Source organism: Ranitomeya variabilis, chromosome 1 (assembly GCF_051348905.1).
Source record: "Ranitomeya variabilis isolate aRanVar5 chromosome 1, aRanVar5.hap1, whole genome shotgun sequence".
Lineage (NCBI taxonomy): Eukaryota > Metazoa > Chordata > Amphibia > Anura > Dendrobatidae > Ranitomeya > Ranitomeya variabilis.
Window position 1 is genome coordinate 196,365,574 of NC_135232.1, and position 26,800 is coordinate 196,392,373.

The 26,800-nt window shown below is 42.2% G+C and overlaps 1 protein-coding gene across 1 annotated transcript in view; it reads left to right on the forward strand.

The window, feature by feature from the left end:
* The window catches only part of LOC143793920 (A disintegrin and metalloproteinase with thrombospondin motifs 19-like), a 105,181-nt gene that overhangs the window by 46,459 nt on the left and 31,922 nt on the right, over positions 1-26,800 (forward strand). Inside the window, exons 6-7 of the mRNA XM_077280857.1 lie at positions 3,216-3,373; positions 5,969-6,122. Of these exons, the coding sequence (XP_077136972.1) occupies positions 3,216-3,373; positions 5,969-6,122 (312 nt within the window). The remainder of the gene's footprint in view (positions 1-3,215; positions 3,374-5,968; positions 6,123-26,800) is intronic.

Here is a 26,800-nt window from a genome sequence, read left to right on the forward strand (position 1 = left end):
AATTCATCATTTGCAACTTTTTGACATCTCACCAAAAAAACTGTGCAGTAAAAGTCTAATTTTATTTCGGTGCAGTTAAACACTAAAAGGCAACATTTTAATGCATGACATTTGCTCTAAAAAACATAACAAAAGGAAGAAAAATACAAACCTCATGTGCCATTTTGAGGAATTTGGCACAGAAATGGCAACAATTACAGCAAGACAAAACAGTAGAGTCACTTAAAAACACAAATGAATCGGGGCCAAAGTCTGAGGCTGCACAACTGAGAGATAATCTGTTCCAGGAGCGGTTATGTCATTGACATCTTATATTGTTCAAAATTACCTTAGACATATAATGTTCACTATTCGAGCCCCATAGGATGTAAATATTGAAATAATTTGTGATTTCAATTCATACTGATTAATGTTATGTTGACACTGATGATAGAATGCTATGATCAGACTTGCAGTTTTTTTCGTCTGAGAAGGGTTTTCGTTTGATGATTTTGTCACCTTAAACAAAGCAGGCAGCACTATTACTGTTGTCATAATGCCTGAAACCTTAACCTTTGATGACCTCTTAACTCCATAACAATGAAGCGAACTAACTTTTACAGCTCTAGGTTTTGAGCATTATCCCGCTGTATAGTAAATTTATGCCATGGGATTACAGTAATCGTAGTAGTAAAGTAATAGAGATCTAGCAGTAGCTGGACTCATCCCTGGCTGTCCCACACAAGACCCTCAGGAGAAGATACAAGGGGGTTTATTACTATTACAATTTCACCGCCTCTAATGGCTCAATGTGCACTATGTAGTGTGCAGAAGTATTGGCATCTCTGATGCTTCTGTAGGAATGGGGCAATCACTGTCTACCATCATAAAAGAACAGCCCCCTGTCTTTTCCCCACCCAACTCCATCTTTCCCAATTTAGCTGATAGCTTGCTGGTGGTGGTCAAGCTGGTGATTGACAGTCAAGCAGAGGAAGGTGGGACTGCTCAGGGGATGGAGGTAGAGGCTTGATTGCAGGAGCTTTAATGTAGTGCTAAAAATGTTCAATATCACAGGGTTAATGCCCTATTTCAGCTGTTCTAAATCAGGTACAGACTGGGGCTGAAATTCAGTCCTGGCATTTGAAATTACACGGGACCATGTTGTCCCTGTCCCCATGAACCAGATGGGATATATTACTATTACCCTGGATGGAGGAAAGGAAGATTTTCTATTTCTAATGATACCCGTGGCCTGCTGGAGTAAGTAACGGAGACAGCAACTTTGTGCTCCATCACAACTCTCAACAGTATGGGTATCTTGAGAACATCGATTCTGATAACAACGTAGCAGACAAGGCAGCCCATAACCAGACCGGCCCTTCTGGCATTTGCCAGAATTGCCAGATGGCCAGTCCGGCCCTGCTGTAAATTAACAGCACTTGGTTATTGTGAGGTTAATAGAAACCCAACATACACCATAGAAGGTCTTTGGGGGTGCATCGAGATACAAGAGGCTTGTTACCATTGGTTTCTCCATGCCCTGCCCCCTTGACTATCAATTTTCACTCAAATGAAGTAAATAGGGAGAGCTCTGTCTGTGTAGGTGAATGGGGCTGGGAGAAGCCAACAGGGTCATGATTCTTATACCAGTCATTCTAGTCACCTCCATCCAGACAGAATTTTGAAGTTTGCTTCTTCAAAATGCCGCAGTGTTTCAGAGTTAAACTTATACGGCTGCAATAATATAGCTGTATGAATAAGCTGACAGCCTCCTCTTAAAACCACACAGGGACATGCCAGATCTATTGGGCACCATTAGATGGATACGGCAATTAACTTTTGTGATTTCAACTGTAAATGGAAACCTGGACATGAATATGAACACAGCCTAACAGAAGAACGTTTACGAAAAAGTGTCAGCACTCTTCTACACTCTTGTTGCCTGTACTCTGCAACTCATATAGGTTTTAAAAGATTGCTGCAGCTTTTCAAATGGACCGAAAAAGAATTGCTAAGTATATTACAAAAGTACTCATAAATGGAACAATGGAAATCCTAAGGAATGGACTATAACCATTGCAACTTTATAACTGCAATACAACTTACCTTGCTAAAGTGAGTCTGTAAGCACATGACTGATCAAACTAAGCACAGGCACTCAGTGCACCCTTGGTGTGCCCATCAGTTTGGTGCACCTTCCGATCTATCCATCTTCCAATCTCCCATTGTTTTCCATGTCCCACTCTTCCTTAATTGATAGCTGTGGCTTTACAAGTACCAGAAAAGGGTAGATATAGATGGAAAACAAGAAGGTGGGAAGATTCACTGAACTTTGGCCACACCAAGGGTGCAGCGAGCACGTGCTTGGTTTGAATAGTCATTTTGTGCTGACAGACTCCCTTTTACAGCTGTATAGTGCAGATGGAATAGAGCTGCTATATTTTGGCTGTGGTCAAAACTTCTTTGTATTGAAAAGCGGAGATTACAGAAGGGCTAATGTGACGCACTGGTGATATAATACTCTACATTTCTAAGCACAGATGTTTATTAAGTGACCCGCTTGGATAAAATGAAGCCCATTAAGATTTTTCCCACTGTACTCGCAAAGAGAAGATGTTTGGATTTAGCACAGGAAATAGCAATTGTTTCGTATAGTATATCATATAGCAATTCTTTGGACAAAGCAGAGTATTGTTTATTCATATTGTACTACTCCTGAGATTTGTGGCTTTTAGAGAAAATTGTGCTTAGACTTGTAATACATGTTATAGTACTTTTAAACCAAGGTAATGACTATCATTGTATATAATTGGCAAAATAGCAGTAGAAGTAGATATTGCTTTAAAGCTTGGTTCAGACATTAATTTTTAAAATTAGGCCCCAAATTGCAGGAGGTCAGACCTGTCCTTCAGCCTCCACCAAATAAGAACCCTGCCCTTGGGAAAGCATGTTGGTAGGATGGAGGGTGCATTCACAATAAGGTGGAGGAGCTTCATGACAACGAACATCGGCTCTTAACCTGTAATCTAGAAATATTAGTATGTGCCACAAAATCATTTTTGCCTTCAGAAATAATGGAATTCCAACAAACATCAGTAAAATCAGCAGTAAACTGAAGTGTACATGGTGTCTGTTCCAGAACACACACTGCATAGCTCCATTTTAGATGGAAGCCATTAACCTGTATGTAATAAAAGTAAACTAAATAGAAAAAACATCATATATTATTCCGTCAGCTTTAAGAGACACCGGCAAACAGTCCATTAATGATGACTGGAAGATTGAAGAGCCTGGGACCTTCTATATGGCTGGAACTACAGTCAACTACATTCGGAGAGGACTCTGGGAGAAGATATCTGCAAAAGGACCAACTACAACACCCCTTCATCTACTGGTAAGAAGCAATGAATGTACTACATAGCTGACACTGCCTAATAGCCTGAGCTGATGAAAGCCAATTAATTATTTTATTATGCTATATTTGTATAAGAGTACAATATTTGCAGAGCTTTATATTTCTTCACATACTGGGGTGACATGCCTTTGAGGCTCTAAGGAAAAAAGAGTCATTCTACTATACATTCACAAAAAAACAGTGGTAGCTATTATTAATTGATAATTGATTTTATTAATTACGGTACTCATTTATTTTATTGTTAGTTTATTTTATTGTTAATTTCTGATTTATTTATACTATGTGAAGATACTTTTCTTTAATTGATTTATATTAATATTTCCCTTTAATTGTACAGTTTTTCTATATTAAACTTGTTTCCCACGAATGTAAAGGGGACACCCGTCCTATACTACTACTATACTATGCATTTAGGCGGCTGTAGTACTATGCCCCCGACATGTCTTCTGTCTCCTATGCAGATCTTGATGCAGATTTGCATCAGCATTGCTTTGGATTTTGTCTGCAATATGTCCATACCATTTCAGCAGCAAATCCACATGTAAGAAATACAAACTTTGAGGCAGAATTGTCAGGAGCTTCCTATTATTGCCTGTGTGAAATCAACCATAAAGGGATTATCATCTTTCAGAAAATCTTGGTCCCTGGCTGCAGATTGTTATAGACAAACAAAGCATTGCATCCTCATCGTCCCTGTGTCGAGCACTAAGTCTCTGGTGCTGCTCCTGGTGTCTGGTGCTGCCTGTGGTGCTGACATAATGTCCACAGCATAGCAGTCAATCAGTGAGCCTCCTGGAGTCCAGTCCTGGCTGTGGCGCTGTCATTAAGGGGTTAAAGGCAATCTGTCACTGGGTTTTTGCGCATCATAATGTAGAGACCCCGATTCCAGTGATGTCAGTTACTGGGCTGCCTGTTGCAGTTTTGATAAAATAAGTTTTCTTTGCTTTAGGTCAGGCAGTTCTCTGGATGCTGTGCTCTGTATAACCCCACCCACACCACTGATTGGCAATATTCTATTGGCGGTTCATATTGTGCATAGGCAGAAAGCTACCAATCACTGGTGAGGCATGGTTATACAGAGCTCATGAATGTAAAAGACTTCATGGCAGCGGGTTTCTCCTGCTAATAAAATAGTGATTTTATCAGAACTACAGTAAGCAACCCTTTAATTGACACATCCTTGGAATCGGGGTCACTGCCTCCCTACATTATGCTGCTCTCTTATTAGGTGGCAAAAATTTGGTGACAGATTAACTTTGATGACAACACTTAGCGAAATTAAGATGTGTGGTAGATCGGCTCACTCGGCTGCACACGGAGGTAGACACAGGAACACTGTTGCTTTAGGAATGCACTTAGTTTATTAGAAATGGCATAAACCAAGCTGAAGCACCAAAATAAACAAGGCCCTCTGGGCAAAACAGTAAAACAAAAAGGTAGCACTAGGCACAGTCCTTGCAAGAGCGGGGATCAGTCCACTCAGGGTTAGCAAGACCAATGGTTCAGGCATAGACAAAGCACAAAACACTTCTCTGAAGTGTTCCTATCCAGACACTGAACACTGCTGCTTTCGGAGGCCAGCTACTTAAGCCCCAGAGTACACCCTGAAGTGGAGAAAAGACGGACATCCTCCCACCCACTCTATGGATGTCCACATAAAAGCCAGCCCTTTATGTAAATTAGATTTACCCCTTACCACACTTACTGTGCTGGAAGAAAAACTCTGGGTTTTATATCACTGATGCCATTAAGTGTAGTGAAACATATCTCCCCTCCAGCACTTTACCATTGACTTTGTCACAGGTGATAAAGCAACCATTAATATAGTAACTAACTGCACTGCACATTTTTGTGCTACTGATTGTGATAAACTATGCAAAAAGTTGAAGAATACGTTAACGCTGGAGTAGAACGCTCTTCAGCTTTCAGAGAATTTCTTGATAAAATTCTGTTCGTATATTTACTGTAATCCATTCCAGTCTATAATAAAGAAAAACACCTGCATTAAATTTAACTCACATGTTCATCATACATATCATGTAGACAATATTATTTTCTAGACAGTGAAGCTTAAAATGAATTATGTCCGGGAAAATAGACTGAAGCAAAAAATGAAAAGCATTTCATACTCATTGCTTTCTGCAAATTGGACTTTTCCAAGTTTCGTATAGCCTAAAAAATCTGCAGCACATATGGAAAAATACTGTTGACAGTAAAAGTGACAGCCTATTTTTAATGGTGTATGTTTGAGGATGGTTGTTTGCAAATTCCACTCTTTAGTATCCACCAAACTTGCAAATGAGTAACAAAAAAAAAAAAGTAACAAGTAGAAATGACTGAGATTTTATGATCCAGATTACACACCGACTTAATAAAAATATCCACTTCCCAATAAAATGCTCTCAGATACACACAGTAGTCTCAAAGCCTTTCCTGAAAGAATAAAATGACATCTGCAGTTGCCAGCATATTTTCCACACATCAGGACACTGTACTTTGCAGTATGTGCCAATGTTCCATATCCTTTACTAATTTTTCTTTTTTTGTATTGACTTAATTCTGGATTTTTTGCAGGTGCTACTATTTCATGACCAGAATTATGGTCTCCATTATGAATATACAATACCACTGAACCCAGTTCCAGAGAACCAGAGTGCAAAAGTGAATGAACCTTTGTACATGTGGACACATTCAGGCTGGGAAGACTGTGATGCTGTTTGTGGTGGAGGTAAACAACAACATGAGCACTAAAATGCACTATTTGAAGTTGCATATAAAGAAACTGAAAAGAGGCAGCATTTCCCAATGCGAGAACTGCCACTATGAATGATAAAATAGTATATATACTAGGATTTTTCGATCAAGTATTGGACAAAGTGATAGCTAGCTGATAGCTAGGTGTTTGACTGCTCAAGCTATCACTTGTTCTGAGAACAGATTTTGAATAACACCCAGTAGAACGAAGTGCTGGCCACAGCATCCTCCATTAATTGTCTTGCTTATTAAAGAGTTTATCCAGTACTCATTTTTAAGCCCATAGTTAAAGAAAAACACACAAAAAACAGGAAGGTAGTTGCTATCTACCTGCCTATTCTACCCAACACTGGCACAGAGCAGTATTTGACCACTTCTGTCGGCGATTCAGCTGCTAAGCATCAACAGAGCAGCTCTTTTTCCCGGCTGCTCTGTTGAAAGGGCATGACTGCCAATGTCATGCTGATTGAAAGCCTGCTTCTTGCAGTTAGGCAGTAGGGATTAGGGTGTCAAGTAGCATGACGTCGGCAGTCACACCCCATCAACAGAGCAGAGTGGAAAAACAGCCACTGCTCTATAGATGTTACATCAACGGAAGCCAATAAATCACTGGCAGAAGTGATATGTGACCACTCTGTGCCAGCAGAGATTGGCAAAAGGCACAACACGCACCTACCTGCCTGTTAGTTTTAAGGCCCTCAGTAAAAAAAATAGTCTTGGTTGAACCCTTTTACATAGATGTTAAGCTTTTTCCCAAATTACAGTTTTGGTCTTTACGCTTGAATCAAGGTTTGGGATTCCCAGTGGGGAAGGATCAAGTTGTGTTTGTCCCTTGTACACAAGCTTCAGATATATCAGACAGGTTGGTCAACTTCTGCACTAGTGCAAGGTTTGTGGCACTAGAGCTACTACATTATCAATGGATATTAGGTTTCATACTTTTTGCTTTCTTCTAAAATAGAGATACCCATTAAGCATGTCTTCTAAGTTGAAAATGGACACTCTCTTTTTACATTAATCCTGAAGAAGACCAGAAGTGACAAATATCACCAAATACTGCCACAAGTTTTGCAGTTCACCTTATGCCATTACCACTTCTAGTCCTCAACTTTGGCTGGCTTTAATATACCAACCTTTCATGAGTATGTTTCTAGGCTTTATTCCTTTTATCTTCTACTACGTCCTTTATGTAACAGTAATTTTTTATCTCCTGGTATGGAGAATTCCTTTGTCTTGTCAACATAGCCTGTGGAAAGTTTAACTATGGCCCTCTAGTGATGATCAAAAATTCTGGATGATACTCAGATACCACACGAGTATCTGGGTGCTCGGATGTGCGTGGCACTCGACGAGCATTGGCTGGTGCCCAGATTATACAGCTGATACACATGCAGGGATTGCCTTCAAGTCACTGTACTGTACTTACCATCTTGGTAAAGGCATTACTATGAATCGCTGGCCGCATTACCTCATCAGAGGTTATAAACGGACAGGTGTTTTTAATCTTCAATATTTGAATGAGGTCCACCAGGTATTGCCTTCAAGGGTCTGTATTACTCTCTTTATCAATTTTTCCTGTATTTTGTGAGTTGAGTTTAGGAGTACATCATCTACACTTTCAAAACATTTTAATGAGGCCCGCAAGTTGTTGCCTTCAAGGGCCTATGGATGACTGTATTACCCTCCTTATCATTTTTCCTGGCTTTGCATTTTTTGCAAAGCCTTTATGAGTAATTGAGTACAACAACTACTCTTTCAAAATATTTGAATGAGGCCCTGTCACACACAGTATGGGAAGACTAAGTGCAACATGAAAGGAAGAGGGGAAGGAAGCCCAAATGCTAGGGAAAAGGGGAGTGGAGACCCCTAGGCAGATCTAATAGCACACTGCCTCCCCTACCATCCCTATTTTGGTTCCACACCAATCGCCGAGCAGGAACCTAAGCCCTATATATCCCTAGAGCTAGGCCCTGAATAGGGAAGAGGGGATGAGCACTGGTCAGTCCCCCACTGAATGCTAAAGAGAAGAAGGGAGACAAATGGGGGAAGCAATTTATTTTAAGCAGACTCAAAGAGGTAACACCAAACATCCTCCAACAGCGTCAGAGAGGAAGTAAGCTAACTGCTATAGCTCCAAGCCTTCACAAAAGGAAAATGTGAATGTCAACGGCAGATTCTTGAAGCAGACTGGGAGTCTATAAACACCCAGGTCCAGGTGTGTCAATTAGAGCCAGAGGGTGGTTACCACTTGGTCCAAAATTCAGAAGGATTAAGAAGGCATCTGTAGTGCCAAATGCAGAGACCTTCTGCAGCCAGATGCAGAGCGACTGTTAGTAGCATCTGACATACCCGTAATAGGCCCATCAGTTGTAGTCTACAAGGGTCTATGCATGACTGGGTGACCATCCTTATAGTGTTTTCCTGGCTTTGCACTGTTTTAGCAATTCTTGCTTCCTACATAAATTACACTAAAATTTCCAATGTTTTAATAAAAATTACAATTTGGTTTACTTAACCCCTTAATCCCATATGACGTACTATCCCGTCAAGGTGACCTGGGACTTAATTCCCAGTGACGGGATAGTACGTCATATGTGATCGGCCGCGCTCACTGGGGGAGCTGTTGTGAATTTGCTTTTTGCTCCCTCTAGTGGTTACTAGTTTTTTGACTCTGGTTTTTCTGTCATTCCTTTTATCCGCACCTGGGTCGTTAGTTAGGGGTGTTGCTATATAAGCTCCCTGGACCTTCAGTTCAATGCCTGGCAACGTAGTTATCAGAGCTAGTCTGCTGTGCTCTTGTCTACTGATCCTGGTTCCAGTTATATCAGCTAAGTCTGCCTTTTGCTTTTTGCTATTTGTTTTGGTTTTGTATTTTTGTCCAGCTTGTTCCATATCTACATCCTGACCTTTGCTGGAAGCTCTAGGGGGCTGGTGTTCTCCCCCCGGACCGTTAGACGGTTCGGGGGTTCTTGAATTTCCAGTGTGGATTTTGATAGGGTTTTTGTTGACCATATAAGTTACCTTTCTTTATTCTGCTATCAGTAAGCGGGCCTCTCTGTGCTAAACCTGGTTCATTTCTGTGTTTGTCATTTCCTCTTACCTCACCGTCATTATTTGTGGGGGGCTTCTATCCAGCTTTGGGGTCCCCTTCTCTGGAGGCAAGAAAGGTCTTTGTTTTCCTCTACTAGGGGTAGCTAGATTCTCCGGCTGGCGCGTGTCATCTAGAATCAACGTAGGAATGATCCCCGGCTACTTCTAGTGTTGGCGTTAGGAGTAGATATATGGTCAACCCAGTTACCACTGCCCTATGAGCTGGATTTTTGTATTCTGCAGACTTCCACGTTCCTCTGAGACCCTCGCCATTGGGGTCATAACAGTTTGCCAGGCCAGTATTAAATGTTTAATGCATTGCAGAAGAGGGATTATAAGAAAGAAGATTCTGAGTTTTTTTTTTTTTTTTCTTCTTCCCCTTTACCTCAGAGTGGCTATGCTTGCTGCAGACATGAATGTCCAGACCTTGATTAAAAGTGTGGACCAGCTGGCTACTCGTGTGCAGGGCATACAAGACTATGTTATCAGAAATCCTATGTCAGAACCTAAAATACCGATTCCTGAACTGTTTTCCGGAGACAGGTTTAAGTTTAGGAATTTCGTGAATAATTGTAAATTGTTTTTGTCCCTGAGACCCTGTTCATCTGGAGATTCTGCTCAGCAAGTAAAAATTGTTATTTCGTTCTTACGGGGCGACCCTCAGGATTGGGCTTTTTCGCTGGCACCAGGAGATCCGGCATTGGCTGATCTTGATGCGTTTTTTCTGGCGCTCGGTTTACTTTATGAGGAACCCAATCTTGAGATTCAGGCAGAAAAGGCCTTGCTGGCTATGTCTCAGGGGCAGGACGAGGCTGAAGTGTATTGCCAAAAATTTCGGAAATGGTCCGTGCTGACACATTGGAACGAGTGTGCACTGGCCGCTAATTTTAGAAATGGTCTTTCTGAAGCCATTAAGAATGTTATGGTGGGTTTTCCCATTCCCACAGGTCTGAATGATACTATGGCACTGGCTATTCAAATTGACCGGCGGTTGCGGGAGCGCAAAACCGCAAATTCCCTCATGGTGTTGTCTGAACAGACACCTAATTCGGTGCAATGTGATAGAAAAACCGCAAATTCCCTCATGGTGTTGTCTGAACAGACACCTGATTTAATGCAATGTGATAGAATCCTGACTAGAAATGAGCGGAAAATTCATAGACGCCGGAATGGCTTGTGCTACTACTGTGGTGATTCTACACATGTTATCTCAGCATGCTCTAAACGTATAGCTAAGGTTGTTAGTCCTGTCACCGTTGGTAATTTGCAACCTAAATTTATTCTGTCTGTAACTTTGATTTGCTCACTGTCATCTTATCCTGTCATGGCGTTTGTAGATTCAGGTGCTGCCCTGAGTCTCATGGATCTCTCATTTGCTAAGCGCTGTGGTTTTACTCTTGAACCATTAGAAAATCCTATTCCTCTTAGGGGTATTGATGCTACACCATTGGCAGCAAATAAACCGCAGTATTGGACACAGGTTACCATGTGCATGACTCCTGAACACCGCGAGGTGATACGTTTCCTGGTTTTACATAAAATGCATGATTTGGTTGTTTTAGGGCTGCCATGGTTACAGACCCATAATCCAGTCCTGGACTGGAAGGCTATGTCAGTCTCAAGTTGGGGCTGTCGTGGTATTCATGGGGATTCCCTGCCTGTGTCTATTGCTTCTTCTACGCCTTCGGAAGTTCCTGAGTACTTGTCTGATTATCAGGATGTCTTCAGTGAGTCTGAGTCCAGTGCACTGCCTCCTCATAGGGACTGTGACTGTGCTATAGATTTGATCCCAGGCAGTAAATTTCCTAAGGGAAGACTGTTTAATCTGTCGGTACCTGAACATACCGCTATGCGTTCATATATCAAGGAGTCTCTGGAGAAAGGACATATTCGTCCGTCTTCTTCCCCTCTTGGTGCGGGATTCTTTTTTGTGGCAAAAAAGGACGGATCTTTGAGACCTTGTATTGATTATCGGCTTTTAAATAAGATCACTGTCAAATTTCAGTATCCTTTACCGTTGTTGTCTGACTTGTTTGCCCGGATTAAGGGTGCCAAGTGGTTCACCAAGATAGACCTTCGTGGTGCGTACAACCTTGTGCGCATTAAGCAAGGTGATGAATGGAAAACCGCATTCAATACGCCCGAAGGTCATTTTGAGTACTTGGTGATGCCTTTTGGGCTCTCCAATGCGCCTTCAGTTTTTCAGTCCTTTATGCATGACATTTTCCGGAAGTATCTGGATAAATTTTTGATTGTTTATCTGGATGATATTTTGGTTTTTTCTGATGATTGGGATTCGCATGTGGAGCAGGTCAGGTTGGTCTTTAAAATTTTGCGTGAAAATTCTTTGTTTGTCAAGGGCTCAAAGTGTCTCTTTGGTGTACAGAAGGTTCCCTTTTTGGGGTTCATTTTTTCCCCTTCTGCTGTGGAGATGGACCCAGTCAAGGTCCGAGCTATTCTTGATTGGACTCAGCCCTCGTCAGTTAAGAGTCTTCAGAAGTTCTTGGGCTTCGCTAACTTCTACCGTCGTTTTATCGCTAATTTTTCTAGCATTGTGAAACCTTTGACGGATATGACCAAGAAGGGCTCCGATGTAGCTAACTGGGCTCCTGCTGCCGTGGAGGCTTTCCAGGAGTTGAAACGGCGGTTTACTTCGGCGCCTGTTTTGTGCCAGCCTGACGTCTCACTTCCCTTTCAGGTTGAGGTGGATGCTTCGGAGATTGGGGCAGGGGCCGTTTTGTCGCAGAGAGGCCCTGGTTGCTCTGTTATGAAACCTTGTGCCTTTTTCTCTAGGAAGTTTTCGCCTGCCTAGCGAAATTATGATGTGGGCAATCGGGAGTTGTTGGCCATGAAATGGGCATTTGAGGAGTGGCGTCATTGGCTTGAGGGTGCTAAGCATCGTGTGGTGGTCTTGACTGATCACAAAAATCTGATGTATCTCGAGTCTGCTAGACGCCTTAATCCGAGACAGGCCCGCTGGTCATTGTTTTTCTCCCGCTTTGATTTTGTTGTCTCGTATTTACCAGGTTCAAAGAATGTGAAGGCCGATGCTCTTTCTAGGAGCTTTGTGCCTGATGCTCCTGGAGTCGCTGATCCTGTTGGTATTCTTAAAGATGGAGTTATCTTGTCAGCTATTTCTCCGGATCTGCGACGTGTGTTGCAGAGATTTCAGGCTGATAGGCCTGAGTCTTGTCCACCTGACAGACTGTTTGTCCCGGATAAGTGGACCAGCAGAGTCATTTCCGAGGTTCATTCCTCGGTGTTGGCAGGTCACCCGGGAATTTTTGGCACCAGAGATCTGGTGGCCAGGTCCTTTTGGTGGCCTTCCTTGTCAAGGGATGTGCGGTCATTTGTGCAGTCCTGTGGGACTTGTGCTCGAGCTAAGCCTTGCTGTTCTCGTGCCAGCGGTTTGCTCTTGCCCTTGCCTGTCCCGAAGAGACCTTGGACTCATATCTCCATGGATTTCATTTCTGATCTTCCGCTATCTCAGGGCATGTCCGTTATCTGGGTGATATGTGATCGCTTCTCCAAGATGGTCCATTTGGTTCCTTTGCCTAAGCTGCCTTCCTCTTCCGATCTGGTTCCTGTGTTTTTCCAGAACGTGGTTCGTTTGCACGGCATCCCTGAGAATATTGTGTCAGACAGAGGATCCCAGTTCGTTTCCAGGTTCTGGCGATCCTTTTGTAGTAGGATGGGCATTGATTTGTCGTTTTCGTCTGCTTTCCATCCTCAGACTAATGGACAGACGGAGCGAACCAATCAGACTTTGGAGGCTTATTTGAGGTGTTTTGTCTCTGCTGATCAGGACGATTGGGTGACATTCTTGCCGTTGGCTGAGTTTGCCCTTAATAATCGGGCTAGTTCCGCCACCTTGGTTTCGCCTTTTTTCTGCAACTCTGGTTTTCATCCTCGCTTTTCTTCGGGTCATGTGGAGCCTTCTGACTGTCCTGGGGTGGATTCTGTGGTGGATAGGTTGCAGCAGATCTGGAATCATGTGGTGGACAACTTGAAGTTGTCACAGGAGAAGGCTCAGCGCTTTGCCAACCGCCGCCGCGGTGTGGGTCCCCGACTACGCGTTGGGGATTTGGTATGGCTTTCTTCCCGCTTTGTTCCTATGAAGGTCTCCTCTCCCAAATTTAAACCTCGTTTTATTGGGCCTTACAAGATATTGGAAATCCTTAATCCTGTATCTTTTCGTCTGGATCTTCCTGTGTCGTTTGCTATTCACAATGTATTTCATAGGTCCTTGTTGCGGCGGTACATTGTGCCTGTAGTTCCTTCTGCTGAGCCTCCTGCTCCGGTGTTGGTTGAGGGCGAGTTGGAGTACGTGGTGGAGAAGATCTTGGATTCTCGCCTCTCCAGGCGGAGGCTTCAGTACCTGGTCAAGTGGAAGGGCTATGGTCAGGAGGATAATTCCTGGGTGGTCGCCTCTGATGTTCATGCGGCCGATTTAGTTCGTGCCTTTCATGCCGCTCATCCTGATCGCCCTGGTGGTCGTGGTGAGGGTTCGGTGACCCCTCACTAAGGGGGGGGTACTGTTGTGAATTTGCTTTTTGCTCCCTCTAGTGGTTACTAGTTTTTTGACTCTGGTTTTTCTGTCATTCCTTTTATCCGCACCTGGGTCGTTAGTTAGGGGTGTTGCTATATAAGCTCCCTGGACCTTCAGTTCAATGCCTGGCAACGTAGTTATCAGAGCTAGTCTGCTGTGCTCTTGTCTACTGATCCTGGTTCCAGTTATATCAGCTAAGTCTGCCTTTTGCTTTTTGCTATTTGTTTTGGTTTTGTATTTTTGTCCAGCTTGTTCCATATCTACATCCTGACCTTTGCTGGAAGCTCTAGGGGGCTGGTGTTCTCCCCCCGGACCGTTAGACGGTTCGGGGGTTCTTGAATTTCCAGTGTGGATTTTGATAGGGTTTTTGTTGACCATATAAGTTACCTTTCTTTATTCTGCTATCAGTAAGCGGGCCTCTCTGTGCTAAACCTGGTTCATTTCTGTGTTTGTCATTTCCTCTTACCTCACCGTCATTATTTGTGGGGGGCTTCTATCCAGCTTTGGGGTCCCCTTCTCTGGAGGCAAGAAAGGTCTTTGTTTTCCTCTACTAGGGGTAGCTAGATTCTCCGGCTGGCGCGTGTCATCTAGAATCAACGTAGGAATGATCCCCGGCTACTTCTAGTGTTGGCGTTAGGAGTAGATATATGGTCAACCCAGTTACCACTGCCCTATGAGCTGGATTTTTGTATTCTGCAGACTTCCACGTTCCTCTGAGACCCTCGCCATTGGGGTCATAACAGGGAGCGCGGCCAATCGCGGCCGGGTGTCAGCTGCCTATCGCAGCTGACATCTGGCACCATGTGCCAGGAATGGTCATGGACCGCCCCTGGCACATTAACCCCCGGCACACTGCGATCAAACATGATCGCGGTGTGCCGGCGGTATAGGGAAGCATCGCGCAGGGAGAAGGCTCCCTGCGGGCTTCCCTGAGACCCCAAGAGCAACGCGATGAGATCACATTGCTCCGAGGGTCTCTTACCTCTCCTCCCTGCAGCAGGCCTGGATCCAAAATGGCCACGGCATCCGGGTCCTGCAGGGAGGGAGGTGGCTTACCAAGTGCCTGCTCAGAGCAAGCTCTTGGTAAGCCTGCAGCACTGTAAGTCAGATCGCCGATCTGACAGAGTGCTGTGCAAACTATCAGATCAACGATCTTTGATGTCCCCCCCTGGGACAAAGTAAAAATGTAAAAAAAAAAAAATTCCACATGTGTAAAAAAAAAAAATAAAAAAAAATTCCTAAATAAAGAAAAAAATATATTATTCCCATAAATACATTTCTTTATCTAAATAAAAAAAAATAAAATAAAAGTGCACATATTTAGTATCACCGCGTCCGTAACGACCCAACCTATAAAACTGTCCCACTAGATAACCCCTTCAGTGAACACCGTAGGAAAAAAAAAAAATGAGGCAAAAAACAACACTTTATTATCCCACTGCCGAACAAAAAATGGAATAACACGCGATCAAAAAGACAGATATAAATAACCATGGTACCGCTGAAAACATCATCTTGTCCCGCAAAAAAGAAGCCGCTACACAGCATCATCAAAGAAAATATAAAAAAGTTATAGTCCTCAGAATAAAGCGATGCCAACATAATTATTTATTCTATAAAATAGTTTTTATCGTATAAAAGCGCCAAAACATAAAAAATGATATAAATGAGGTATCGCTGTAATCGTACTGACCCTAAGAATAAAACTGCTTTATCAATTTTACCAAACGTGGAACGGTATAAACGCCTCCCCAAAAGAAATTAATGAATAGCTGTTTTTTTGTCATTCTGCCTCACAAAAATCGGAATAAAAAGCGATAAAAAAAGTCTCATGCTCGGACATGTTACCAATAAAAACGTCAACTTGTCCCACAAAAAACAAGACCTCACATGACTCTGTAGACCAAAATATGGAAAAATTATAGGTCTCAAAATGTGGAGACGCAAAAACTTTTTGGCTATAAAAAGCGTCTTTTAGTGTGTGACGGCAGCCAATCATAAAAATCCACTATAAAAAATGCTATAAAAGTAAATCAAACCCCCCTTCATCACCCCCTTAGTTAGGGAAAAATAATAAAATTTAAAAAATGTATTTATTTCCATTTTCCCATTAGGGTTAGGGCTAGGGTTAGGGTTAGGGCTAGGGTTAGAGCTAGGGTTAGGGCTAGGGTTAGGGCTAGGGTTAGGGCTAGGGTTAGAGTTAGGGTTAGGGCTAGGGTTAGGGTTAGGGCTACGGTTAGGGCTAGGGTTAGGGCTAGGGTTAGGGCTAGGGTTAGGGTTGGGGCTAGGGTTGGAGCTAAAGTTAGGGTTAGGGTTGGGGCTAAAGTTAGAGTTGGGGTTGGGGCTAAAGTTAGGGTTAGGTATTGGATTACATTTACGGTTGGGATTAGAGTTAGGGGTGTGTCAGGGTTAGGGGTGTGGTTAGGGTTACCGTTGGGATTAGAGTTAGGGATGTGTTTGGATTAGGGTTTCAGTTAGAATTGGGGAGTTTCCACTGTTTAGGCACATCAGGGGCTCTCCAAATGCGACATGGCGTCCGATCTCAATTCCAGCCAATTCTGCTTTGAAAAACAGTGCTCCTTCCCTACCGAGCTTTCCCGTGCACCCAAATAGGGGTTTACCCCCAACATATGGGGCATCAGCGTACTCGGGACAAACTGACAACAACTTTTGGGGTCCAAGTTCTCTTGTTACCCTTGGGAAAATATACATTTGGGGGGCTAAAAATCATTTTTGAGGGAAAAAAAAAGATTTTTTATTTTCATGGCTCTGCGTTGTAAACTGTAGTGAAACACTTGGGGGTTCAAAGTTCTCACAACACATCTAGATAAGTTCCTTGGGAGGTCTAGTTTCCAATATGGGGTCACTTTTGGGGGTTTCTACTGTTTGGGTACATCAGGGGCTCTGCAAATGCAACGTGACTCCTGCAGACCAATCCATCTAAGTCTGCATTCCAAATGGCGCTCCTTCCCTTCCGAGCTCTGCCATACGCCCAAACAGTGGTTCCCCCCACATATGGGGTATCAGCATACTCAGGACAAATTGGACAACAACTTTTGGGGTCCAATTTCTCCTGTTACCCTTGGGAAAATACAAAACTGGGGCTAAAAAATAATTTTTGTGGAAAAAAAATATTTTTTATTTTCGCGGCTCTGCATTTTAAACTGTAGTGAAACACTTGGGGGTTCAAAATTCTCACAACACATCTAGATAAGTTCCATGGGAGGTCTAGTTTCCAATATGGGGTCATGTGGGGGATTTCTACTGTTTGGGTACATCATGGGCTCTGCAAATGCAACGTGACTCCTGCAGACCAATCCATCTAAGTCTGCATTCCAAATGGCCCTCCTTCCTTTCCGAGCTCTGCCATGCGCCCAAACAGTGGTTCCCTTCCACATATGGGGTAACAGCGTACTCAGGACCAATTGGACAACAACTTTTGGGGTCCAATTTATCCTGTTACCCTTGTGAAAATACAAAACTGGGGGCTAAAAAATCATTTTTGTGAAAAAAAAAAAATTATTTTCTTGGCTCTGCGTTATAAACTGTAGTGAAACACTTGGGGGTTCAAATCTCTCAAAACACATCTAGATAATTTCCTTAGGGGCTCTACTTTCCAAAATGGTGTCACCTGTGGGGGTTTTAATGGTTAGGCACATCAGGGGCTCTCCAAACACGACATGGTGTCCCATCTCAATTCCAGTCAATTTTGCATTGAAAAGTCAAACGGCGCTCCTTCCCTTCCGAGCTCTGCCATGTGCCCAAACAGTCGTTTACCCCCACATATGGGGTATCGGCGTACGCAGGATAAACTGCTCAACAACTTTTGGGGTCTAATTTCTTCTCTTAACCTTGGGAAAATAAAAAATTGGGGGCGAAAAGATAATTTTTGTGAAAAAATATGATTTTTTTATTTTTATGGCTCTGCATTATAAACTTCTGTGAAGCACTTGGTGGGTCAAAGTGCTCACCACACATCTAGATAAATTCCTTAGGGGGTCTACTTTCCAAAATGGTGTCACTTGTGGGGGGTTTCAATGTTTAGGCACATCAGGGGCTCTCCAAACGCAACTTGGCGTCCCATCTCAATTCCAGTCAATTTTGCATTGAAAAGTGAAATGGCGCTCCTTCCCTTCTGAGCTCTGCCATGCGCCCAAACAGTGGTTTACCCCCACATATGGGGTATCACCGTACTCAGCACAAATTGTCCAACAACTTTTGGGGTCCATTTTCTCCTGTTACCCTTGGTAAAAGAAAACAAATTGGAGCTGAAATAAATTTTGAGTAAAAAAAAGTTAAATGTTAATTTTTATTTAAACATTCCAAAAATTCCTGTGAAACACCTGAAGGGTTAATAAACTTCTTGATTTTGGTTTTGAGCACCTTGAGGGGTGCAGTTTTTAGAATGGTGTCATACTTTGGTATTTTCTATCATATAGATCCCTCAAAATGACTTCAAATGAGATGTGGTCCCTAAAAAAAAATGGTGTTGTAAAAATGAGAAATTGCTGGTCAACTTTTAACCCTTATAACTCCCTAACAAAAAAAAAGTTGGTTCCAAAATTGTGCTGATGTAAAGTAGACATGTGGTAAATGTTACCTATTAAGTATTTTGTGTGACATATCTCTGTGATTTAAAGGCATAAAAATTAAAATTTGGAAAAATGCAAAATTTTCTAAATTTTTGCCAAATTTCCATTTTTTTCACAAATAAACACAAGTTATATCGAATAAATTTTACCACTATCATGAAGTACAATGTGTCACGAGAAAACAATGTCAGAATCGCCAAGATCCGTTGAAGCGTTCCAGAGTTATAACCTCATAAAGGGACAGTGGTCAGAATTGTAAAAATTGGCTCAGTCATTAACATTCAAACCACCCTCGGGGCTTAAGGGGTTAAATTACATTTTTTTTATTTGTTTTAACATTTTTTTGCCTCATTATACAGGAAAGAATGTTTGTCAATTTTGAATGTTTTATTGTTCTTCCTTAAAGTGGAGTAAAAGTGTGACACTATTATTCTCAGCAGTGATCTGGGAGTCAGAGATGCATCCAGGGGACTTCCCCATGCTGTTCTCCTTGGAATCAGCACTTTTTCCATCCATTTCAACATTTTCACTGCCCCCCAGACCTCCTTATATGGTCTGTTGAAAAAATGCTTGGATTTTCTATTGACTCCCATTATACTCAATACTCAAAATGAGCATGAAAGCATTAGGAATTGCTCAGTTCAAGTAACGACCATCCAGCATTTTAGTGTTCGCTCATCCCTATGGTCTGCCAACACCATCTGATGAAAAATGATAATAAAACTTTCACTGTTTTATGGGAGCATTTGAGCTCAGTGTCATTTGAAATTTTTATATAACTGAAGAACCTTTTCCCTTACTACTCAACCCCTAAACCTCTTAGGGTGTGTGCACACGCTGCGGATTTTGCTGCGGATCTGCAGCGGATTGGCCGCTGCGGATTCGCAGCAGTTTTCCATGAGTTTACAGTACCATGTAAACCTACGGAAAACAAAATCCGCAGGGCATATGCAGCGGAAAAAAACGAGCGGAAATGCAGCGGTTTACATTCCGCAGCATGACAATTCTTTGTGCGGATTCCGCAGCGTTTTACACTATGCATTACTTATACACTATACTTTACCTTATCACACTATATTGCAATTCACATTATATCACATAACTACATAATATATAGTGTGAAAAAATTAAATTAGTATCCTTAGCGGATGCACACAAGATGGTAGAAGGTCATTTCATAAGATAAACATAGAAAAATACCCGCATCCAAAATACAGGACTAAATATATAAATATATATATATATATATAGTTCTACATAATTGAATAGCAGCATATAAACAAAAAAACGTATGTTGAACAAAGTAGAAAATTTTATTGGTAACAAAAACAAAACCAAATAATACACACATTAATGAATTAAAATTTAGCCAATGGTGCCTGAAAGGAGCCAAACAGATCTGGGTGGCATCACCCTGGGTAAACAGGTAGAACGATAGCAACTAAGTGGCATAAAATGGCGATGTTACATTAAGTGTCCATATCAAAGACACGTGCATAGACCAAGAGGTTACTAGTCCATAGCATTAAGTTCTGCAATTTGATTCATGTGACATATAGAGATCCAAATAAGAATAGTAAGAAAACGCCAGAACTGCCAAAAGAAAGGTTTAAAGAAACCCCTAACAACACATGTGGAAACAGCTTACCTAAATCCAGATGGTGGTGCCACTTCCCCTTTGCGTGTTTCGGTGGCGTGCCTTCGTCGGGGGGAGTGGCATCACAATCTAAACATGCCCCTTTTAAACCTGGAGTGACCAATAGCAGTATAACAAGCCCCAAGTCATGTGACCGCAAACAACAGGAAGTTAATGCAAAGGATGCCGGTATTTGTAGTTTCTGTATGAGGCTCTTGGTCGCATGTATATAGTCTAATCATGTGATCATAATCGGCAGAGAATGCAAAGTGCCGATAATTTTTAAAGAATTGCAATCTAAAAAAGAGACCTCGAGCCAAGTACAGTGGCCGATAACCGGCGCATGCGAGTACCGACAGCACCAGATCAGATGAGGCAGATGAGGGCGGATGGAGGTGCACCAGGACCGCCCCAAAACCCACGCAGCAACATGGGCGGAGCGATGGCCCGGCGCACCGCTCATCGCCAGTGTGCGGCACCGTCGACGGCAACATGTCCAAAACATCAGCACGCATGCGCTCCAGCCAGAAGAGGCAAGTATGTACAGCCTATCAACCATCACGTTTATCGCAGTTAGACAAAGATTATATATAATAATAAGGAGTCAGTATTGTCTGAGCCACGATAAGGATCCCAGAAGGTATAAAACGGACTTTAAAAATCCAAAGGGGGGAAGAATAAAAATAAAGACGTGCACAGGGAAACTGACAAAGGGTTCATGGGTGGTGAATGGTGAAAGAAAATCAGTGACTGAAATACATTTATGCCGCCCCTTAAGACAGCAGTAAGACAGAGATAAAGTGCACAAGTGCTAACTTATTAGACAAACAGTCAAAAAGTATGAAACATACTAATATTGAAATGTGAATAAAGTGCAGTGCATACTATATAACTAGATCCCTAAATTGGCATACCAAAGATAGATAATAGTGTCAGATAACTAATTCACCCAAACAATGTAAAAGGGGTGAGAAAAACAGAAAAAAATAAGAGTGGTGGAATAAAGACACTAAAATACAGTGATAGAGATTCGCACCTCAACAAAAATTAAAAAATCTTATGTGAAGATTAAAACAACACATAATGAGAAGTCCATCACTTGAAATCAGGTCAGCAAACATCTGACCGGACAACACGATAAATATATTACAGTCCAAAAAAGGATAGAACGTGTCCCAAAAAAAGGGAGAACCAGAGCCACTCAGACTCATCTTCCTTGATATCCAAAGATGTCATCATATTGGGGTAGACCAAAGTTCTATAAGAAGTGGTGGGGAAACAAAGTTCACATGTACTCAACAGATGAAACCGGTCATCCAGATTTCATCTAGGGTCTCCAAAGATCCTCCTGTATAGATTATGAACACTTTTTTGCACATAAGCCTTCGTGATATATCATTACTATTGTCACAGGAAATATAGGGCCACGAAATCAGTCAACCAAAGTAGTCGTACTAAAGGGCATGGAGAAAAGATAAATTAGTACAGAGAATAAAAACACAATAAAACAGAATAAAAACAATATAAAAACAAAACAAACATAACAAAAAAAAATGCCGAATGGAGACCCAGAGCACGGGGTCAGGGTATCAGATGAAGGGAGCAAAACTTAGTGATTCATTAAGTCCATCGGGCTGTAGAGTGCGGAGAGTCCAAATGCACCTGGCCTCTTTCTGAGCCAGGAGACGGCGAAGGCCACCCCCTCGGAGGCTGGATTGAATACTATCAATACCCTTGACCCGAAGGCCTGATGGATCACATGAATGGTACTGTTTAAGTGTCTTGGAATTGTTTTCATATGTTCCAAATCAACCTCTTTAGCCGCTGCCATAATATCACACACATGCTCCCGCACCCCAACCTTCAAGGGTCATGTCGTGAGTCCTATATAAATAAGGGAACAGGGGCATGTTGCGTGGTATATAACCACCTGTGTAGAGCAGTTAATAGTGTGAGTAATGAGAAACTTCTTACCATTAGAATTCCTTAGACTTCTCGATGTTTGGATGGGGCAACACATTTACCGCATGGGGCTCATCCCCAGTTATTAATTAGTCCTCCATACACATTGATGAGGACATGCTCCTTGTGACATGTGATGTGGAGTACCTCTATGCAAGTATTCGGCACCATGATGGATTGAAAGCTACTAAACATTATCTTTCCATGACTAAGTTCTCTCAGGAAGAGATCGAGTTTCTTCTCCAGTTGTTGGATTTTTTATTAACTTATAATTTTTTTACTTTTAATGGCTCCTTCTTCCTACAGCTCCAGGGAACAGCCATGGGAGCGGCCTGTGCACCTTCCTATGCCAATCTGTTCCTGGGGCTGTGGGCAAGGGAGCTTTTTTCAACAGATCGTTGTTCGTTGATGGACTGGGTCATACTCTGGACCCGGTACATCGACGACATATTCTTAATTTGGCGAGGATCATCAGAGGATTTAGATAATTTTTCAGGGAGCTGAATAATAATTACTTGAATCTAAAGTTAATAGTCTAAGGCGAACTGAAGACCGCGCACACGAGGTAGATTTAAGGTGGTTTATTGAAGCCTACGCGTTTCGAGAGCTATCTTGCTCTCTTCTTCAGGGCATATGCCCTGAAGAAGAGAGCAAGATAGCTCTCGAAACGCGTAGGCTTCAATAAACCACCTTAAATCTACCTCGTGTGCGCGGTCTTCAGTTCGCCTTAGACTATTACCTCCAGCATCCTTTTGGATTTTTGTGGAGACCTGCTGCTACGATTATGCCTTCTTGGGAGTTGTGACCCAGGTTCACAACACCAATAGGTGAGCACATTCCCTACAAAGGACTGTATGTGTGTTTTTTAAACAGTGTGACACATTGGGGGCGCCTTGTCTTTTTTCTTGAATCTAAAGTTAACATATAAACATCATGGTGACCATATTGAATTTCTTGACATTTTGGTAAAAAAAGATATCTCTGGTCTCTTACAGACAGATATCTTCCACAAAGAAACAGCTGTTAATGCCATTCTACATGCAAGTTCATCTCATCCAACACATGTCATCAGATCTATCCCTACCAGTCAGTTTTTACGAATTAGACGTTTATGTTCAACGGACCAAGATTTTGAGATTTGTGCTACCGAGATGAAGAAAAGATTTTATGACCGTGGCTACAGTAAGCAATCTTTCAATCATGCTTACAATCGAGCAAGGAATACCAACCGCCATGAGTTAATGTATTCACAAAAAACTAAACCAACAGTCGGTTCTTCAAGGATGGTGACACAATATCACTCCCATTGGCAATGTATGCACAAAATTTTGCAGAAACATTGGCCTATTCTTCTAGCAGATAAAACACTTAAGCAATATCTACCGCTCAGACCTGTAGTGACAGCCCGACGTTACAATAACCTACGTGATCACCTTGTGAGGAGTTACTATACACCAACGAATCAACCAGAGGTGTTTTCAACCATTGGCAACAAAGTGATTGATAACTGGGGATGTGCCCCGTGCGGTAAATGTGTTGCCTGTCCAAACATAGAGAAGTCTAAGGAATTTGATTCGTCTAATGGTAAGAAGTTTGTCATTACTCTAGTAACTGCTCTATGACACACGACAGGACCCTTGAAGGTTAGGGTGCCAGAGCATGTGCGTGATATTATGGCAGCGGCTAAAGAGGTTGATTTGGAAACTATGAAAACAATTCCAAGACACATTAAACAATACCATTCATGTGATCCATCAGGCCTTCGGGTCAAGGGTATTGGTCGTATTCAATCCAGCCTCCGAGGGGGTAGCCTTGGCCGCCTCCTGGCCCAGAAAGAGGCCAGGTGGCTTTGGACCCTCCGCACTCTACAGCCAGATGGACTTAATGAATCACTAAGTTTTGCTCCCTTCATCTGATACCCTGACCCTGTGCTCTGGGTCTTCTTTTGGCATCTTTTTGTTATGTTTGTTTTGTTTTTATATTGTTTTTATTCTGTTTTATTGTGTTTTTATTCTCTGTACTAATTTATCTTTTCTCCATGCCCTTTAGTACGACTACTTTGGTTGACTGATTTCGCGGCCCTATATTTCCGTGTCAATAGTAATGATATATCACGAATGCTTATGTGCAAAAAAGGTGTTCATAATCTATACAGGAGGATCTTTGGAGACCCTAGATGACATCTGGATGACCGGTTTCATCTGTTGAGTACATGTGAACTTTGTTTCTCCACCACTTCTTATAGAACTTTGGTCTACCCCAATATGATGGCATCTTTGGATATCAAGGAAGATGAGTTTGAGTGGCTCTCGTTCTCCCTTTTTTGGGACATGTTCTATCCCTTTTTTTGGACTGTAATATATTTCTCGTGTTTTCCGGTCAGATGTTTGCTGACCTGATTTCAAGTGATGGACTTCTCATTATGTGTTGTTTTAATCTTCACATAAGATTTTTTAATTTTTGTCGAGGTGCGACTCTCTATCACTGTATTTTAGTGTCTTTATTCCACCACTCTTAATCTTTTCTATTTTTCTCACCCCTTTTACATTGTTTGGGTAACTTAGTTATCTGATACTTTTATCTATCTTTGGTATCCCAATTTAGGGATCTAGTTATATAGTATGCACTGCACTTTATTCAACTTTCAATATTAGTATGTTTCATACTTTTTGACTGTTTGTCTAATAAATTAGCACTTGTGCACTTTTTCTCTGTCTTACTGCTGTTTTAAGGGGCGGCATAAATGTATTTCAGTCACTGATTCTTTTTCACCATTCACCACCCATGAACCCTTTGTCGGTTTCCCTGTGCACGTTTTTATTTTTATTCTTCCCCCTTTGGATTTTATACCTTCTGGGATCCTTATCGTGGCTCAGACAATACTGACTCCTTATTATTATATATAATCTTTGTCTAACTGCGATAAACGTGATGGTTGATAGGCTGTACTTACTTACCTCTTCTGGCTGGAGGGCAAGCGTGCTAATGTTCTGGACATGTGGCTGACAACGGTGCCGCACACTGGCGATGGGCGGTGCATTAGTCCATCGCTCTGCCAATGTTGCTGCGTGGGTTTTGGGGCGGTCCTGGCGCACCTCCATCTGCCACGGCGCCCTCGTCCTCCTCATCTGATCTGGTGCTGTCGGTACTCGCATGCGCCGGTTGTCGGCCACTGTACTTGGCTCGAGGTCTCTTTTTTAGATTGTAATTCTTTAAAAATTATTGGCACTTTGCATTCTCTGCCTATTATGATCACATGATTAGACTATATACATGTGACCAAGAGCCTCATACGGAAACTACAAATACTGGCATCCTTTGCATTAACTTCCTGTTGTTTGCGGTCACATGACTTGGGGCTTGTTATACTGCTATTGGTCACTGCGGGTTTAAAAGGGACATGTTTAGATTGTGATGCCACTCCCCCGACGAAGGCACGCCACCGAAATGTGCGTAGGGGAAGTAGCACCACCATCTGGGTTTAGGAAGCTGCTTCCCCATGTGTTGTTAGGGGTTTCTTTAAACTTTTCTTTTGGCAGTTCTGGCGTTTTCTTACTTTTCTTATTTGCATCTCTATAATTCACATGACTCAAATTGCTGAGTTTAATGCTATGGACAAGTAACCTCTTGGTCTATGCACGTGTCTTTGATATGGACACTTAATATAACATCGCTATTTTATGCCACTTAGTTGCTATCTTTCTACCTGTTTACCAAGGGTGGTGCCACCCAGATCTGTTTGGCTCCTTTCAGGCACCATTGGCTACATTTTAATTCATTAATATGTGTATTTTTTAGTTTTGTTTTTGTTACCAATAAAATTTTCTACTTTGTTCAACGTACGTTTTTTTGTTTATATGTTTCTATAATATATAGTGTGGTGGATCGGCTCACTCAGCTGTACACAGAGGTAGACACGGGAACACTGTGTCTCTAAGATCGTCACTGATTTATTATGTATGTGGCATAAAACATGGTGAAGTAACAATAAACTTGGCCATTTGGCCAAAAGCAAGAAAAAAAAGCAAAGTGGGAACACAAAGCACATTCCTTGTGGTAGCGGGGATCTGCCCGCTCAGGGTTAGCAAAACACACAGTTCAGGTTGCAACAAACATAAACACTTCTCTGGAGCTAGCCTCTCCAGACACACTGATCACTGAGGGCATCAGGAGGCCAGCTATTTAGACCTCAGACCACACTCTGGGGTGCAGATAAGGTGGACAACCTCCCATCTCTCTATGGTTGTCCGCAAATACCCAGCCCTTAAAATGGCCAATTAACCCCTTCTCAACACATAGTCTGCTTGAGCAAACTTCTGGGTTTCAAATTACTGAAGCTAATGGCCTCAGTGAAGCATCAAGCATTTTGCCAGTGACTTTGTCAAGATAGAAAAAGTCGCATAACAGTATTCACATTACAATACAACTCGATTAGTGTCTACAGGGGCAGGAACACGACAACACATTCCTCCCCTCTTTATCGATGGTCATCCTCGACCATTCAGAAACCTGAAAAACACCAATGCAACACCAAATACATAAAACACACATAGATAGCAGTCTCTACTTCCAAGGGTATATATTGTCTATTTTACTGGTCAGCACTGATGCCAGTCAGACTAGGTTGGGACCGTGGAACATAGAGTTCTAGTTCTTTTAGAATAACAACCCCCAGGCCAACATAACAACAGCCCATCCATGGATACAGTCCAATTTCTTCAACCCAGTTGGGACATCCCCCTGTCTCCAAACATTCATCCTTGAAGGAAGGACAGCCCTTAAAGTCCTGACCCGGTCTGAACATCGGTTTGCCCATTTATTCC